This window comes from Symphalangus syndactylus, chromosome 5, assembly GCF_028878055.3.
Source record: "Symphalangus syndactylus isolate Jambi chromosome 5, NHGRI_mSymSyn1-v2.1_pri, whole genome shotgun sequence".
NCBI lineage: Eukaryota > Metazoa > Chordata > Mammalia > Primates > Hylobatidae > Symphalangus > Symphalangus syndactylus.
The window spans coordinates 14,379,364-14,398,552 of NC_072427.2; the positions used below are offsets into that span (position 1 = coordinate 14,379,364).

The 19,189-nt window shown below is 46.0% G+C and overlaps 1 protein-coding gene across 7 annotated transcripts in view; it reads right to left on the minus strand.

The window, feature by feature from the left end:
• SLCO3A1 (solute carrier organic anion transporter family member 3A1) overlaps positions 1-19,189 on the minus strand; it is a 321,546-nt gene that overhangs the window by 67,271 nt on the left and 235,086 nt on the right. For all 7 annotated transcript variants that reach the window (XM_055277138.2, XM_055277135.2, XM_055277136.2 and 4 more), the window contains exon 3: positions 5,564-5,662. In XM_055277138.2, the coding sequence (XP_055133113.1) occupies positions 5,564-5,662 (99 nt within the window). The remainder of the gene's footprint in view (positions 1-5,563; positions 5,663-19,189) is intronic.

Genomic DNA, 19,189 nt, shown 5'->3' on the forward strand with positions numbered 1-19,189 from the left:
GATGCCCAGAACAAAACTGAAAGCACCAATCTGTCTCATTTACTTAGATGCATTCAATTGCCAACAAAACTAGACACATGGATGAAGAAAGATGTTGAATAAAATGAGGCAGAAACAGTATGCCAGGCTGAGGGAACAGGCTGAGTCAAGGTGTGGCACACTCAGGGGTCTCTAACTAAATAGGCTCAACTCCCTCATCAAGCCACTAATCTACCCCATGGTCATTCCAGATGATGAGAACAGATGCCGTTTCATTCTGAGGGAAGTCTGGTAAAGGGGACAGGAGAAAAGGGTTGCAGAGTAGAGCAAAGAGCCATACACTGGGTGTACCATGAAATATCTGTCATGAAGCCAGGCACATCTTGGACTTGTCTTGACATAGGTGTCAACAGGCATAGAAGGTGTTTCTCCTTTTCTAGATCCATTTTCCGTTTTTTTTCTTTTGTTTCATTTTGTTTTTTTTTTTTTTGGAGATGGAGATTCACTCTATTGCCTAGGCTGGAGTGCAGTGGTGAGATCTCAGCTCACTGCAACCTCCACCTCCTGGGTTCAAGCAATTCTCCCGTGTCAGCCTCCCAAGTAGCTGAGATTACAGGTGCCTACCATCACGCCTGGCTAATTTTTTTGTATTTTTAGTACAGACAGGGTTTCGCCATATTGGCCGGTCTGGTCTCAAACTCCTGATCTCAGGTGACCCACCTGCCTCGGCCTTCCAAAGTGCTGGGATTACAGGTGAGAGCCACCATGCCCGGCCTTACAAGATTCATTTTTCTGACCCTTCCACTCTTTGTATCCGATTTTTAGGTTGTTCTTATTTGTTGCTTGTATTGGGTAAATTGAGAGCTGTTGACAGCTGTTTGCTCTGTCAAAGGTCAACTGAACTAGGGGGCTCATGGAGATTTCCACCCATTTCCAAGATCAAATGAAAAGTCACTGAAAATACAGTTAAACCAGTTTAAAACTAACCAACCAACCCACCTACACACTCATGAGGATACCTGAGATTGTGAGAAGAGCAGATCAAAGCAAACTGGGGACATTTACTTCTTATTCCTGGGCCATATGGACCTTTATTTTTTTATTTTTTTGGTAGTTCATCTACTCATTTGTTTAACCTATGTTGCCAAACTTTTGCTATGGGACCCAAGAATTCCAAGAGTATCATTAAGTTACGAACCTAATTAGAAACTGGAGACAGGAAGGGGCTAAGGCTGGAGGGTGGCATTGAACATCTAGAATCCCAGCCATTGGGCTAATTAGCCCAAAATGAAGGAATCTAGCAGTAGCAGCCAGCCCTCAGGACTGCAGAGTAGGAGGCTCTCAGTCTGTTGACCTTTTTTTGTGAAGCAAACAGATGGCCACATCTTGTTCCAGCTGCAAACGCCATGCAGCCTTCTGCGAGGCCGGCTGGTGTATGCCTCAGGATAAGTCTGCATGGATGTGCTGGTGAGGCTAGGTCATCTCAGCAAGGCTTTTGTCCATGGAAGGGAGCCGCCTTTTGGCTAAATTTCTGGAGATGTTTCAGGGAAGCCAGCTGTTCTGTTAAGAGTGGGGCTTTGAGGTCAGACAGGCCTGGGGATGAATCCTTGCTCTATCCCTAGCTGTGGAAACTGTTAACCTCTCGGATTTCTTATTGTAAGTATTTATTGTGTGCTTACTATACGCCAGGCATTGTACTAAATGCTTTGCATGAGTAACTCATGCCATCCATGCACCGACTCAGGATGTGTGTGCAATGTCCCCAGGATCACAGAACTCATAAGGGGTATAGTCAGTATTCAAATGGAGTCTGATTCCAGTGCTCGAATTCTTAACCACTGCATGATAATGCCTCACCTAATAGTAGGATCTACACTCCCATGAGAATGTGCTGAGGCTCCAATGAGGCAATCTATGTACAGCTTTAATAAGTGACCAGTTCATGGCTGCTGTTACTACTAATCTTTCTGTAATAAACCCACATAGTTAAGGTTGGCCAAGGCAGTGATTAGATATGTACTCTGCTACTAAGTCCTTTTTGCAAGTTCCTGTTCTCACCTGGGTTTCAGTTTAACAAAGAACCTAAAAAAGAAATTCTGGAGGCACCATAATTTCTTCCCCCAGCTCTCAGGGGAGGGATTTATTCTCCCTGAGCTGAGGAGCAAAGAGAACCACGTAGGGATCAAACATGGATGAAAGGCAGCAGCAGAAGCAGCCCATGTCTAAGTGGAGCCAGCTGGGACCTCCAGGTAAGGTGCCCCGTGGGGGCTCTCACCCCAGAACTGGCCCATGTCTACAACCAACCCTCCTTGGCACCCCCAGCTGCACCTACTCACAAGTTTCAACCAGCCTTCCTCACTGGATTCTCCTCTCAATGCTGGCACCAGGCTGTGTGGTAGATGCCGCCTTGTCTCCTCCATCTACCCCATAATAAGGGCCCTCTGTGGACCTGCCTTGCTGCTTCCCTACAAATTTCAGGCTGCTGCTTTTCCTGGACCCCGATCTCAGTGGGGACTTCAGAAACATGTGTCCACGTGTATGGCCCTTGTCTATTAATGCCTACAGTAATGTTCCCATACATTGGACAGCCCTAGAGAAGAGCACTGTTTTAGGAAAGCAAGGAAAAGATAGGGGAGGCCCTAAAGATATTAAGAATCCCCTCCTCAAATACAGCCCAAATCCACCTGCAGGCGGCAAGTTTCAGTCACAAGATTAGAAACAATAAAAACTGCTGGAAACTACAGAATTCTATGGCTGACTCCCTAAATAGGATAAATGATATTCTTCTGCCCTCTACTGGTAAAGAGCTGTGCCACACGGTGCCTCACAGTGCCTCCGGGAGGGAAGGATGCAAACAAAGCCCATGACTGACAATGCACCTTGCATTCTTTACAAACAGAAAGGGAAGTCCGCTATCAACTTGGCGGGGAAGGCTGCCATCAGCGAGACGCCCACACGGGACTGAAAAGAGCCCATCTGCCTTACATCCATGCAGGCACCAAGTAGCCAATGAGCCTGGAACTATGGATCACACCCATTCCACCCTGGGCCTTAATGGGCAAACAGAGATGCCGAACACAGTAAGATGGGAACAGCATTCCAGGCTGACGGAACAGCCTCAGCAGATGGAGGGAACTGGGAGTGGATGGGTTAAGCCCCCTCCAGCCATCTGTCTACCCACTGGTCATTTCAGGCACTGAGAAAAGGTGCCGTTTCATTCTCCTAAGAGAGTTTGGTGAGTGAAATCTCCACAGGCAGGCTCCAGATATCTGGGTTTTATGAAGATACATTCCTTGGATTGGGGACATCCCTTCCCCTCTCTATGACTCGGTTTCCTCATTTGTAAAATGAAAGAGTTGGAAAGGAATGACGTCTGAGGCTCTTTCCAGCTCAGATATTCTGGTCATTCACAGGCTTTTGGTTCAAGGCCACCACTGATACCACTGAGGGCAAAATATGCCACCTGGCCACTTTGCTACCCTTCAAGGTGGCTTACCCATTGCATCAGGAGTATGCCTCCTCTCTATCCCCTCTGCTGGCCCTGTCTTGTGCTGCCTTGGGTGCAGTGGTGGAAGCTGGCCTGTCTATACGAGCAAGATGGAAACTGACTCACTTCATGCCTCCTGTCTCTTCCCAGCCCACCCCTTACCGCACTCCCTAGGAAATGGGTTCAAAGGGCCAGCCGACGGCTGCAAAACACCAGCACTCAATCACCTTCCGAACAGACTCAGCACTTTAAAAGTATATATAAATCGGGCTGCCTCTGATTTTTTTTTTCCACTTGGAAATTTGTAACATCATTAGCTACAAATAAATATATCAGTGGGATTAATGGAGTGAATCACAAAGCGACTTGATTGGATTTAAAACCACATTATTTCTTTGGGGTGAATTAGTAAATTTAGCACTGTCAAGAGATGATGGATTGAGAACCTGGGGACTGCGAATTCTTATTGATCCTGAGGATAGATCGGCACGAGAAGCAAAGGCTGGAACGGCTTCTTGCCCTCTGTTTTCAGAGAGAAAGGAAATATGGTTTTGCTACATGCTAAACTACACAGAAATATAGTGTTCTTTTTCAGACACAAGGTAGAGATGTGACGGCACATGGTAGGCAATGACCCAGATAGTCCCCTAAAATCCCTGCTGCCTGGCATTCCAGTCCTTGTGTAATAATCCCTTCTCTTTCGATAGTAAACCTGAACAAGTGACTAGCTTCTAACAAAATACAGCAGAAGTAATGAGATGTCACTTCTGAGATTAGGTCATAAAAAGACTGTGGCTCCTGCCTCAGGTGCTCTCTCTCACCTTCTCTTGGGTTGTTTGCTTCAGGGGTGTCACAGTGAGGTAGCCCCCTCCTGTGGGCCCATGGCAGTGAGCTTGGAAGTGGATCCACCCCAAGCTGAGCCTTGGGATGACCCAAGACCAGGTTGCCACCTTGCAACACCTTGACTGCAGCCTCATAAGAGACCCCGAGCTAGAACTGCCCAGTGAAGCTGCTCCTGTATTCCAGACCCACAGAAAAAAATACGAAAAACTGTGTGATAAGAAATGTCTGCTGTTTTAGGTCATTAGGTTTGGGGTAATTTCTTATGCAGCAACAGGAAACCAATACACCACATGGCTTGCTTTGGTTAATGAAATATGAGGGAAACATTGTATGTCATTTCTGAGTAGAGGTTTCAAGGGCCAGAGTAAAACTGGTTTCCTGCCTTGGTAACTGTGCAAGCTGGGGTCAGGATGGAACTTCTGTGGGCCTGGGCCTGGGGGGCTGAGAATGCTTATTGATCCTGAGAGTAGATCTACAGGTCACCACGATGAGCCAAGTCTCCCTGACCCCGACACTGCTGACCTACACTGCACATGTAGTGTGACCAAGGAATAAACCTTAGATAAAATCACTGAGGTTTTGGGACTGTCTGTCACCAGAGCATAGTCTAGCCCATCGATCTAGCATCCCATTCAATCCCACAATCATGGATTGGGGAACTCAAGGGTATTCTGAGAAATGCACTTGCACTTCCTGCGAAGAACACAGGTTCTGCTTAAAATGGTTTTAAATGTGGATATTTCCTCACAAAGGCCACCAAAACAGTGTCTTCTAAAAGGATTTTCCAATATTCTGTCTCATTGACCCCGTTCGTACACTTGCACTTCCAGAACACATGCTCCAACTTTTAGTTTGGAAAGTAGGATCCTCACATAGGTTAATGGGCCCCCACTCAATGAGCATATGCCAAGCATTTCTACACAGACACTGTCATTAAATTCTTATCTGCCAGTCAGATATAATTATTGTTACCCTTTATTTACAGATAAGGAAAATACAGATTTGAGGAATAAAATCAGCTATCGGGGGTTATTCAGCCTCTAGGTAGATGTTAGCAGAACCCAGACTTGAGTCAGACCCTCTGAACCAACACCCATGTTCTTTCATCTAATCTCGGGTGAGCCCCAGCTACAGAGGCAGGGGCATCAAGACTGTCTCTTAGCAAGAAGGTTTTAGAACCCACAGGCTGAAGCCACATTTATAAGGGAGGAAACGCTTGTGGATGGAAGGTAGACATCGAGATATATTCCTTACTTGTGTCAATGAAGACCGCATCCACGTAGATTTTGGTACAGAAAGAGCCCAGGATAAACCCGCAGGCTGGTCCAAATACCAGCATCGTGAACAGGATTCCTGAAAGAAGATGATGAAAAAAATAGATTACAAAACAGAGGCTATTTGATGAGCAAAATCACCAAAGGTCAAGGAGATTTTTTATAATGATGAGATGAGATGTCTGCTTTTACCAATGACATTAGGAATTAATCTAAAAATCCTAGAGGGGAAAGCCTGTATTTCTAATTTTTGGAAACTCTATGAAAGCACTGTATATTATGCTATAATTCTATAGTATTTTGGTAGGTTGCTTTGAAATTTGTGTCCCTTACTTTTAGAGGACTTCACCCTACATCAAACATATTAAAATACATCCACATCTATCATTAAATATTTTTTCTGCCGTCCACACTTTGAAAAGACTTTTATAATTTTGCTTTTACATTTATTTAGTTTTATGTAACTCATTTAATTTATGGTTGGCTAAGATCCCTTGACACCCACTGTGCAAACTCAGGAATTTTTTGTGAAGTGAGGATAATCTACACCACAAATTATTTTCAAATATAATAAAACGTTCATGACTCTGAAATTCAGCAAATAACAAAGTTCACACAACAATGGTAAATATCTAACATTTAATTACATACTTATTAATTTCAATTCTTCAATTTCTCTCCATGTTTTGAAGTTATTATCTGTTTCCATTGTTGTTGTGGCTGTAACAGCTGTTCAGGAATTAAGCGATTCTGTAGGACTTGAGAATATGACAGGCTCTGGGCAGTGCTTAAGTATCTGATCGATACAATACCTGGTATTTTACACAGAAATTTTAGGACATTCTGGGAAAAGTACTGGCCCCAAATTCAAACCCACAGGCTGTATCTATTTAAATTTCAATTTGGTAGACATTTCTTGAGCACTGACAGTTCTCCAGGCCCAGGAGGCAAAAATACGAGTCAAGAAAGTGGCCCTACTCCAGCCCGGGCGACAGAGCGAGACTCTGTCTCAAAAAAAAAAAAAAAAAAAAGAAAGTGGCCCTTCCCTTTAGAAGTTGGCCATCTGATGAGGACAGTCAGTGCATGGGTAATTCCAACCCAGGCAGCTCCAAGGCTGGGTGCTAACAGGCCACACGGGCACCTGGAGAGCAGGGTGAGATGAATGTCACTGCCGGGAACCTAAGCCCAGTGGACGGTAGCTCTCCAGCCTAGTCTGTTCATAGGGGTAGACCAGCTCACCCTAAATTCTCTCGGTGATGTCATTGTGGAACCAATCACATATTCATCCATTCAATCAAGTTTTACTGAGCTTCTTCTATGTGCCAAGTACTATTCTCAGGGTTGGGGATTCAGCATTGAACCAAACAGTAAAAATCCTGGCCTCGCTGACTTGAAGCTTTCACTCCTCCGAACTCATTCATTGACTTGGGGTGGGGAAAAACAACTTAAACCACACAGAGGAAGGCAAATGGTTTTTAAATACTGGGCAAAGGAAGCCACATAATATAGTTTGCATGTTTGTCCCCTCCAAATCTCATGTTGAAGTGTAATCCATAATGTTGGAGGCGGGGCCTAGTGGGAGGTATTAGATCATGGGGGCAGACCCCTCATGAATGGCTCAGCACCGCCTCCTTGATGATGAGTGTGCTCTCACTCAGTTCACACAAGATCCGATTGTTTAAAGGAGTCTGGGACCTCCACTTCTCCCTTTTGCCCCGGCTTTCGCCACATAATGTGCCTACTGCCCCTTTGCCTCCTGCCATGATTGGAAGCTTCTGGAGACCTTCACCAGGAGCAGATGCCAACACCACGCTTCTGGTACTGTCTGCAAAACCCCGAGCCACTCAAGTCTCTTTTCTTTGTAAATTACCCAGCCGCAGGTATTTCTTTATAGCAAGGCAAGAACGAACACACATTTACAGACAGGAACCCAGAACCCTGAAGCAGTCACTTGAACAGGGATTATATGAGATGTTTGATGAAGGAAAGAATGAAGAAAATATGTTTTATATCACAGGAACAGGGCTGAGTCCACCCTCAGCAAAATCCTACTTGGATCGGAAGAAATCTGGAAGTTCCACTGTTTCCAAATAGTCACTCCACAGCCAACCAGAAACTGCAGAATCTTATTTCTGTTAATAAGCTGCATTTTAAAAAATGAAAATGTGTCACTTTGGAGACGAGTGACGTTCACAGGATTAGCACATTATCTCTAGTTTGTCATAACTTTAAGATAACCAAGCACATAAAGTTGGGGGCAGCGGATGTTACTGCAAAATATCTTTCAGGGATGGATGAGAATTAGGGGGCTCTATTTAGTAGGGTTGTGGTTAGGGAGCAGAGCAGCAGGAAGAGGATCTGAGAAAGCAGCAGGAAGTAGAGGGCATGGAGAGCAGCTGTCGAAGTCAGCAGCGGCACCCACGCTAGACCCGAGAGATTCCTGCAAAGTCCTAGCCAGTCATATCCTCCCATCCAGGCTGCAGTCTGTGCTAAGCCATCAGTCAGAGTTATGGGCACTCTAGAGATGGCTCAGCAAACTCACTGCTTAGCGCTTCCCAAAAGGATGACACGCAGAGCACGGGAATACAATTCTCTTGCCAAGGGTGCTATGCCTACCCTTCCGACTCACCATCTGCTGTGACTCCCGGCACCTCCCCCATCACCCATAATCATAGGCCTTCTTCCCTTAAATAAATCCCCCAAGCAATGTATTCATCACTGATCCATGCCCCACAGACTGAATAATGAGAATTATTATTAATACTTAATAGGTCAAAGGACCAAGCCTTCAGTATCCTTGGAAAAACAGAAACAACCAACAAGCTGAAGAGGTTGCATTGAGACTGTGCTGATACCCCCATGCTTGGGGACAGTAGAGTTGAAAGTGAGGACTGGCCAGACATCATAGCACAACAGGGGTCCCAGGCCTCCTACCCTCTTGCAGAGAAGGAGGGGCGTCCCTCAAGCTGCCGGCCTCAGCTGTCTCCAGGAGCCGCACAGGGCCCAGATGGGCCAGTGAGTGGGGATGGTGGCTTGAACAGGGAACAGCAGTGGCCTGCTGTGGAGACACAACACCCTGAGGCAGCCTCTCCACCAAATTCCTCTATGAGAAGGTGTGGGTTTCCAGAGTTTGGATTGTGGCTTTTTCAAGGTCCTGTTCTCATCTGGGTTTCAGCTGAACAAAGATAACCCAAAAAGGAACAGGACGGAGTTGAGAGGACCCCATGCCAAACACCAAAGACATTGTGCACATGTATTTTGGTATAAACGGCATCTTCCTCCTCAGGTGCAACCTCTGGTCACTTTTCTATGTCACTCCTCCTCACACAGACCTCAAGGTAAACCTCCACCTGCGACGCGTTCTCGAACCTTTTTCAAAGGACAGGCCGGTGGTGGGACGTGGGAGGGGCCTTCATGCATCGGGAAGTATCTTAAGACAACAACTGAAACGGGCAGCTTCCGAGGGCCCAGATGTGCAAGGCAGGTTCTGAGCTCACACAACGGTTATGCTGAGCTTGCTTCCTTGGTTTCCCCCTTAATTCATCCTGCCGGGCTGTGATTTTGTTCTTGTTTTGGCAAAGCCACCTCGAATGTTCTGCCTGAATGGAGGATCGGCAGATTGCCAGGTACTGAGACGCAGGATCCCTGTGGAATGAACGGACCGCGCCTTCAGGTGCAGAACCTTCTGCAGCGGCCCGGTGCTGCCCCCTGCTGTCTTCCAGGTTCATGTACGTCGGTGGGGAGGAGAGCCTGGGATTCCCTAGTCCAAGGAGCCCTGAAGGCTTTCTGTGCTACTACCCTGGATAATAGAAAGCACTTTACATGCCTAATCTCCTGGAAGCCATTCAATGACCCCAGGGGGAAGCTGACGGGGCCTGTTTCACAGCGGAAAAACAGAATCTTAGCGTGGTTCAGCACCTGGCCCCAGCACATTGCTAGAAAGCAGCACAGTGGGAAGGATTGCCCGGGTTTTCTAACCCCCTAAGGGGAAAGTCCAGGTGAGAATATGAACAGCTTGGGTTCAAATCCCAGCTTTACCACTTCGCAGCTCCATGAACCTTTGGGCAAGGTATATTTAACCTCCCGTGCCTCAGTTTCTTCTTCTGTAAATTGGGGGTAATAATAGATCGACTTCATCGGGTTGTGGTGAGGACTGAATGACGTCCTATTTGCAAACCTCTTAGAACAGTGTCTGGCACACAGGAAGACCCAGGGAAGGGTTTGTTAAATAGATGATATCTGCTGTGTCTCTCCTACAACAATGGGGGCTGGCACCCTCCTGGGTTCCCAGTCCTTCTCTTTCCAAAGCTCACGACATCCTCCATACCTCATTTCCTAAAGCTATCTTTGGGGGAGAGGAGCTGGAGCTGGGAGCAGGCCAGGCCCAGGAAGGAGTTCTTGCTGGGAAGCAGCTGAAATCTCAAGCGTCGTCTGTGTCCAGACTGGACTGGCTGTCTGGAGTCCACCTCATTGTTCTGCTGCTTGCCAAGCCAAGCACAATGGGTTGCTAACCCAGCCTCCCAGGGATGAGATGGCTGGACAAGATCAGGGGCTGAACGCAGTGCTCCCTCATGGTGATCTAGCTCTGGCATTCTGGTCTGCACACAGGCCTTCAGTGAATTATATTAGCACAAATCTGCAGTTTACAGGCTGTGTGCTGGGACTCCACTGGGTACTACAGTGAACTCACAAGGGTAAGGCAGAATATTTCGGGTTTTTGAGGAAAACATAGCAATACTTGACATCTCTTGGACATGTGAATCTACTATCCCAAGGTAGCCTATGGTTTCAACACTGGATTTCTTTCAATGACATCACATCTTTGTGAGCTGAGTTTTCCATAGTTGCTGTGAGAAAACCAAGTGTGGAAATCAATATGCAACAGAAAAAGAGGGTGGCAGTGTCCAATCTGATTCCAAGGTTTCAGAAACTGTGCAGTCACCAACAGGGACACACATCCCATTAGTAAGCGATTATGGTTAAAAAATATATATATATTGTTTCTGTTGATATGTATCATGTTTTTCAAGCAGCTACTCTATGCTGTTAGGATGGAAACACTTATTAAGTAGTATGAGCCTAAATGCTTGATAAATAAAACTATTACGTATTTCTTTTGGACTCAGGACACTGTGAACCATGCAAGCTTGGGACCCTCTGTTGCAAATTTGCCTGAGAAGCTTATTATCTCAACTTATGCCCAGATGATGAAGAGTTTCTGCCCATGACAGATTAGTCCAGGTATAGACTACGGCAAATTCCTTAAGAAAATGACCTCCAGCAAGACTTCCTGGTGGTGAGTCTGCCTTCTCCCTCACTATACAATCCTTAAATTTAGCACCAGCCACCTCTGGACCCTGGGGAAGAGAAGAGAACTTGGACAAGAATTTTGCCCTCAAGAAGCTTGCTGTCTCATTAGAAAGACTTTCCACCGCTCTTGGTCAACAAATACCCACTGAGAACCTCCTACTTGCTAGGACTATGTTAGCAACAGTGAACACTATGGGACATGGCAGTGAACAAAACAATGAAAACCTCACCCTTGTGGAGTTTGAAGAATGGCAACAAACACACATCTATCACATGATATCAGGAGCAGTACCAAGATGACAGTACACGATGGTGAGGCGCTAGAGAAAGACCCTACCCTGCACCGAGTCCTCCACACCATGTGCCACACAGTATCAGATGTGCTTTAATAAAGCTGGGGTGGCCGGGCACGGTGGCTCACGCCCGTAATCTCAGCACTTTGGGAGGCAGAGGCAGGCGGATCACAAGGTCAGGAGATCAAGTTCATCCTGACTAACACGGTGAAACCCTGTCTCTACTAAAAATACAAAAAATTAGCCAGGGGTGGTGGTGGGTGCCTGTAGTCACAGCTACTCAGGAGGCTAAGGTAGGAGAATGGGGTGAACCCAGGAGGCGGAGCTCGTAGTGAGCCGAGATCACGCCACTGCACTCCAGCCTGGGCGACAGAGAAAGACTCCATCTCAAAAAATAAGAAAGAAAGAAAGAAAGAAAGAAAGAAAGAAAGAAAGAAAGAAAGAAAGAGAAAGCAAGCAAGCAAGCTGGGGTAAGTGGACTCACAGGGGTTCCACTACTGTGGCAGGAAGAACAGTGGCCCCCCAAAACCTCCACATCCCAATCCCTTAAGGCAACTATGTTACCTTAAGCGACCAAGAGGAATTAAGATTGTAGATTAAGAGATTATACTGGAGAGTCCCCATAGGCACGATCTCATCACAAGGATCCTTTAAATGTGAAGAGGGAGTCAGAGTCAGAAATGCGGATGTGATGGCAGAGCCAGAGAGACGGCAGCATGAGAAAGAGCTGACTGGTCATGCTGGCTTTGAAGATGGTGGATGGCCATGAGCCAAAGCTTGTGGGCAGCCTATAGAAGCTGGAGAAGGCAAGAAAACAGATTTTCTCCTCCATGCAGGATCACAGCCCTGCCAGCACCTTGATTTTAGCCCAGTAAGACCCAATATGGATGTCTGACCTCCAGAAGCGTAAGATAACAAATTCGTGTTTTACACTAAATTTGCAATAATTTGTTACAGCAATGATAGAAAACTAATACAATCATTAAGCAAATCTGAGTTAAACTCCAAGACTTCTCAGATCTCATAAATGCTAATATGCATGAATGGAATATTGCACAAAGGTTTTGTGTTAGTTATTTGACCACAAAACATTTTTGTGTGTGTCATTTCTCAGTCCTGGTGTTGACTGCAGCACAGTCCAAGAGACACTGTTGTAGATGCTAAGCCCCTCAGGCAGAGATGATGCTTTATTCTTCTTTATATTCCTATTTCGCCCCAGTGCTCATGGACAGTAAGTTCGCCGTTTGTTGAAAGGATGTGTGGTTGAGAGCACTAGTCACAGTGGCCATGCAGAGGAAGGAGTGAGCGACTCTTCTTGGTGATGGCCTGCCCAAGCTCACCTGGCCAGTTGGGGGCAGAGCTGGGACCCAGACCCAAACCTCCTCTTTCCCTGACCAGTGCTCTTTCCCCGAGTCCCTCTGCAGATGTCTCTGTCTGCACTGTGGACTCTCCCACTCGATGTACCTCCTTCTAGATGCAATCTGACCATGGGACTCACTAAGTCTACATAAAGGGTTAGGCTAGGTGCATGTAACCAGAAGAATTTGGAAAATACAACTGGAAACTTGAAATTTTCTGGCCCAGGAAGAATTATTCAACTTTAATACTATTACTGATATAATAATAGATGGGGCCGAGCATGGTGGCTCACACCTCTAATCCCAGCACTTTGGGAGGCCGAGGCAGGCAGATCACCTGAGGTTGGGAGTTCAAGACCAGCCTGACCAACATGAAGACAACCCCGACTCTACTAAAAATACAAAATTAGCTGGGCATGGTGGTACATGCCTGTAATTCCAGGCACTCAGGAGGCTGAGGCAGGAGAATTGCTTGAACCTGGGAGGCGGAGGTTGCGCTGAGCCAACATAGCGCCATTGCGCTCCAGCCTGAGCAACAAAAGCGAAACTCCATCTCAAAAAAAAAAAAAAAAAAAAGATAATAATAGATAATAAAAGTACTAGGGAACATTTTGTGTTTGTGGAATGTAGCAAGCTGATTCTAAATTGTTCATAGAAATGCTAAGGACCAAGACCAGTCTAGACGTGTTTGAAGAAGCACAACTGTTGTCAAGACTTTCCCTGCTGGGTGTCAGGACTTCTTTTAAAGCCAAGGTGCCTCTGGCACAAGAAATAACAAATATAGCAATGAAGCAAAAGAGAAGCCCAATAACAGATCCACACCCTTACAGACACCTGCTTTATGACAAAGTGCGCACTGCAAAACAGTGGGGGAAAGAATGGCATTTTCCATAAATGGTGCTAGGACAATTTGCAACTATAGGCGGTGGGCGGAGTGGGGGGGGGGGTGGTGGGGGAATGAGCCTCACCTCACAACACGTGCAAAAATCAATTCCAGGTGGATCAGAGACCAGAGACCTTAAGTGTGAAAAGGAAAACATAAAAGCTTCTAGAAAATGACAGAGTAAATTACCTTCATGATGTTGGGGGTAGAGAAAGATTTCTTTTTTTTTTTTTTTTGAGACGGAGTTTTGCTTTTTCACCCAGGTTAAAGTGAAGTGGCTTGATCTCAGCTCACTGGAACCTCTGCCGTCCCCACACCAGGTTCAGGCAATTCTCCTGCCTCAGCCTCTTGAGTAGCTGGAATTACAGGCGTGTGGCACCATGCCTGGCTAATTTTTGTATTTTTAGTAGAGACGGGGTTTCACCATGTTGACCAGGCTGGTCCCGAACTTTTGACCTCAGGTGATCCACCCGCCTTGGCCTCCCAAAGTGCTAGGATTACAGGCATGAGCCACTGCGCCTGGCTGAAAGATTTCTTAAACCAAACTTAAAAAACACTAGCTATTGAAAGAAAAGACTGGGCTACATTACAATTAGCAACTTCATTAATCAGAATGAAGCTGATTTATCAGAAGAGTTCACGAAGAATGTGAAAATGTGGGAAAATACATGTGTAACACATATATTTTTATAATACATGTAAGAATCAAGGAGTTCATATGTAGACTATATAAAAACTACTATAAATTGATGAGAAAGAAAAAAACCAGGAGAAAAGTTGACAGAAACTTTAATAAGCATTTCACAAAACAGGAAATCCAAATGAAGAATAAGATATAAGAAAATGGTCAGTCTCATTAGAATTCAGAGAACTGTAAATTTAAACCCCAATTAAATACGATCGCGTTTCAGCTGGTTAAAGAGTCTGACACTACCAAGTGTTGGCAAGGGTCTGAAGCTCTCCTACGCTGCTGGTAGGAGTGTAAATTGGATAACACCTTGGCAAAACTTGGCAGTGTCTGAACAAGTGAAGATAAACTAATCCAATGATGCACAATTCTGAGTCCTTGGTAAACACCCCACAGAAAATGGGCTTACAGACTGGGAGAAGCATCCAAGAATGCACAGACCAGCACTGCTTGTAAGATTTCCCAGCTGGAAACTATCCCAAATGCCCACCCATGGTAGAAAAGAAAAACATACTGTGATCCCCTGTACTCTGGAGTTACTCTACAGCAAAGAAAACAGATCATCTACAGGTGATCATCAACAACATGGCTGAAGTTGAAAGATATAATGCCTGGCACAAGAATGCATCCTGGTGTGATTCTGCTTAAGCAGGATTCCAAACAGCAAAGTGAACTCTTTAGTGACAGGGAGTCAAACTATAAAGAAAACTAGGGAAAGGAATATTACAGAAGTCAGGACTGTGGTTACTGTTGGGGAAAGGGAGGGTCCTTGGGGACACGTGGGGAGGAGATTCTCCAATGCTAGTTTTGTGGTTGATTTGTTTACAGACTCCATGAGTATTCATTTCACAACAACATGTAAGCTGTATATCTACGTTTCAGGCAAGAAAACATGATTTTTATATTTTTAATACACACGTATGCACATCGTGATATAAGTGCATACACACAAATGGCTATTTGAGTTCTTACTGTGTGATGCCAGTTGGACTCTGTGATTCACAAATGTTACCTCAGGATTACTCCCAGCTATGTAATGGGTTGGGTGCTACCATCCCCGTTTCATCCAAGAAGGAATGAGGCCCACTTAAGCAGCTTGCCCCAGGCCACGTGGCTTCCAGGCAGCAGCTTAACCACAACATGCCTATGCAAAACTGGATCCCCAGTTAGCTCAAGTGCAAATAGACAGGGTTAAAGAACAAAAACAACCAGACTTTGCTATTCAAAGGCAGCTCCTTGAATTGAGGAGGCCATTCAGATGCAGGGACACGGCTACACTGAAATCAAAACTTACAGCAGGGAGGCCCAGTTGCCCTTCAGAGGGCAGGTGGGGTGGGGGTTCAGAGTGGGTTCTAGAGCTGGACTGGATGTGCATTCCAAGTACTACCAACTTAACTGCCTGGAAACCTGGGGAGCCCCCTCAGCCTCTCTATGCTGGTTTGCTGCATCTGAAAAGTAGTGTGCTAATAAGACATTTTATAGGGCTGTGGTGAGTAATAAATGAAAGCAATAGTGGGGGCCCAGCCCTGGCACAGAAGAAGCACTTCATAAACATCAGTTTCCACTGATGCTCTCTAAGAGGAAGACTCCATGGCACCCATTCCTGTTCTCCCTCCTTCCGCCTGGCCCTGGGGCTTCTGCAGGCTCACTGGAAGGCCTGCTCTTGGAAGAGATATATCACTGGCTGGCTATGGTGGTGCATGCTGCATTGTTTGAGAAAAATGTTGACCCTTTCACGTGAACCTTCATTTTTCTCTTTGTCAAAGTGTAGCATGGGGCATGGCTCCTGCATTGAACATCCTGTGGGGCTGGGTGAGAGGAGCACAGGCTGCCCGAGGAGCTGCAGGCATCTGCGACCTGCTGGCATGAACTCTTTATGCCCCTGAGAGCAAAGCTAAACAGGCTATCCAGAAACCCAGGGACCGCTATCAGCTCCCCTACTCACTTTGCAATTAGATGCACCCATTCGTGTTTCTGACCCTCAGCCTCCTGGGGTGGAAAAGGACACAGAGGTAGTACTGACCTTGAGGGAGGATTGGTGCCAAGGCTCTGCTGTACTGGTGTGTCTGTGAGCATGGTACAAATGCTCCCTTGGCGTCAGTTTCCTCCTCTGTAAAATGGGATGACAACAATCCCTACCTCCTAAGGGGTTATTGAGGGTCAAATACATAGTGCACAGAATACTTCTGATCAATTCCTGGAACATCGACATTCTCGAAAACCATCAGCTGCTATTTGTTCTTCTTACTGGTGCCTCTAACAGCAGGATTTTCTTTTCTTTTATGACTTTTCAAATCACTTAGGTAAACTATGCTTATTTTAGAGAATGTGGAAAATACAGGATCGTGTAAAGGATTAGCATCATTCTCATATTTCCCTTTAGGCATTATTGTATTGGTACTGTCTTTATTCCTATGTGTTTATCATTCATGGAACCATATAAGTTAATTTAAAAACGAATCCCCTTTTCTTCATTTTAAAAGCAGCACATGCTCATTAAGGATGACTGAGAATAAACCAAGCATAGAGAGGCAGAATAACGCAGTGGCCAAGAACACAGACCCTAGAGCTGCATGGCCAGGGTCTGCAGTCACTGGCTGTGTGATCTTGACAAAGGTACTTACCTACTCTGGCCCTCCATACTCTCACCTGTGAGTGAGGTTAACAGTACCCACCTCATAGGATTGTTTTGAGGTTTGGGTGATGAGTGCCTCACAAGGGCTTTCCACAGTGCCTGGCATACAGCAAGTGCTCAATAAATTTTAGCAATCATTATTACAAAGATGACAGCACAAATCACCATCTGTCACCACCCAGAAACACTGACATCCATTTAGATCTTCCCTTCTCGTCTGTTTCTATGTACAAGGCTTATTTCTTATGAGTAATTTTTAATAAATCCCCAACACAGTTCTCCTAATGACAGAAAGCTTAGAGACAAATACGATTCTCTGAAGAATGTATTTCTGAAGAATACAATTATCTATTGCAATAGAATTTCAGGTGCTGACGGAACGGAACTGCAAGGACCAGGCACTTCTCAGCTGCCCTTGGGAGAGTGGTGAAGGGGGAACCTACTGTACCCAGGAGTCACGCACTGCACTCAAACCTCTGCTCAGATCCCTTCCTGAACGTGGGAAGGGAGGGCACCTGAGGACAGTGAGATCTCACATGACAGTCAGTCCTGACTTCTTAGCAGTGACAGAGAAAACACCAAGCTGGGCAGCAGAAGGGCAGAGCTGAGGGTTCTGTACTTGACAAAATGAGAGATCCCTTCGGGGGAAGCCTGAGGTTTTCTTGGAGTCAGACGCGCTACCGTTGCGCCACGAGGTCCTAGCCTGAGGTTTTCTTTAGAGGAATCTTGAGATTTGCTTGACTCAACTTCGAGGAAACAAGAAAACGGTCTCTCCTATACGATCTTGCAGGGCTGGTACACGTGGGTGAAGGCTTCCAGAACTCTTTACAAGGGAAGTGATCATTTGGTCTGATTATAAAAGTAATGCATTCAGCAGGGGGAAAACACAGTTTTCCTACCATCCAGAGGCAGTCATTTTCTTCAGCTCTTTCTCTGCCCCTTCTGCTTTATTCAAGGTCAATCATTCTCACTATGCCTTGCTAAGGTGAGTTTATGAGACTCTTCTTGTAGATGAGAATACAGAAGCGCAGCGAGATCACTCCGTTGCACCAAGGTCACACAGCTTGTACATGGTGGAAGTGGATTTGAACTCATGACTCCAGGACCTAGTTCCTAGAGAAAGAGCAGGTATCACGGCATAGTGGTGAAGGCTCGAGAATCAGCTCAGGCTGACTCCTTCCAGGCTGGAATCCTGGTTACATTGCTCAGTTTCTGGAAGATTCACTTCCCAAATCTGAGTCTGGGAAGAAGAGTTATCAGTCTTGTAGAACAGCGACAATTATATGTAATGCATGCAAAGCTTCTGATATCTGGCATGAATAGATGCTTTCTAGAATTATCTTTGTGTTTCAAGAACAATGAGTCCAAGAATGGGGGCGTGCATGGCTGGTCTCCCTAGGCTGTTGCTTTGGCTGGACTTGGAGTAATTTTAACCCTAGATGGTTCTCGCAAGCGGGAGCAGTGAGGAGGAAACGCGGGTTGGCTGTGGCTCTGCCCCACTAGAGGGCAGCGCTGACCTAGAAAAAAGAGCAATTCCAGGCTGCTTGAACATCCTTGGCCTCCACTTCCTAAATGCCTGTGAAACCCTCCATCAGGGCTTTGCGTTTCTCATCTCCCACTTGCCTTCGTGCCCTCGATTTATACAAATGTATTGCCACATCTTGAAATCTGCAGGCTGAAGGTTCTCCCCTCAGAGGGAGCATTCTGCATCATATGTGCATGAATAAAACATGATCCATAAACAGCAGGAAACCTGCAATACACATTTATCCGGTGCCCGCTGCCAACAGCCTGCCAGCATTACGTAACTGACCTTGCTTATGTCTGAGGAGGAGGTAAACAGGGAAGGAGAGGGTGAGGAGGTGACCATTTATTGAGCACAAATTAGGTGTTAGACACTGTGTGATAGAATTATCTCCATCACAAAGTTTACATACAAAACCAAACACTAATGTTACCAAATCCACACAGTATATGATAGAGCCAGAGCATATGTGCCCCTCCCCACATTACTGCACCTGTTAACCTCTTAGATCAGATACATCACTGGGGCTCAAACTGGGCTGCACATTGGATTCACCTGGGAAACTTGTACAAACACGAATCCCTAGGTCTCACTCCTGGAGATTGTGATGAAGCTGGTCTAGAAGACAGACGAGGCACTGGGCTTTTCTCGAAGTCCCCAGGTGATTCTACCTGCAGACAGGTTGAGAATCCTGGACTAGAACGAGCCTCTGCCCTTGCTGCCCTTGACCAGACTTTCCCATTAAAAAGCACCACCAGTAGGCTGGGCGCAGTGGCTCACACCTGTAATCCCAGGCCGAAGGGAGGGAGGCCGAAGTGGGCAGATCACCTGAGGTCAGGAGTTCAGGAACAGACTGGCCAACATGGTGAAAACCTTATCTCTACTAAAAATACAAAAATTAGCCGGGCATGGTG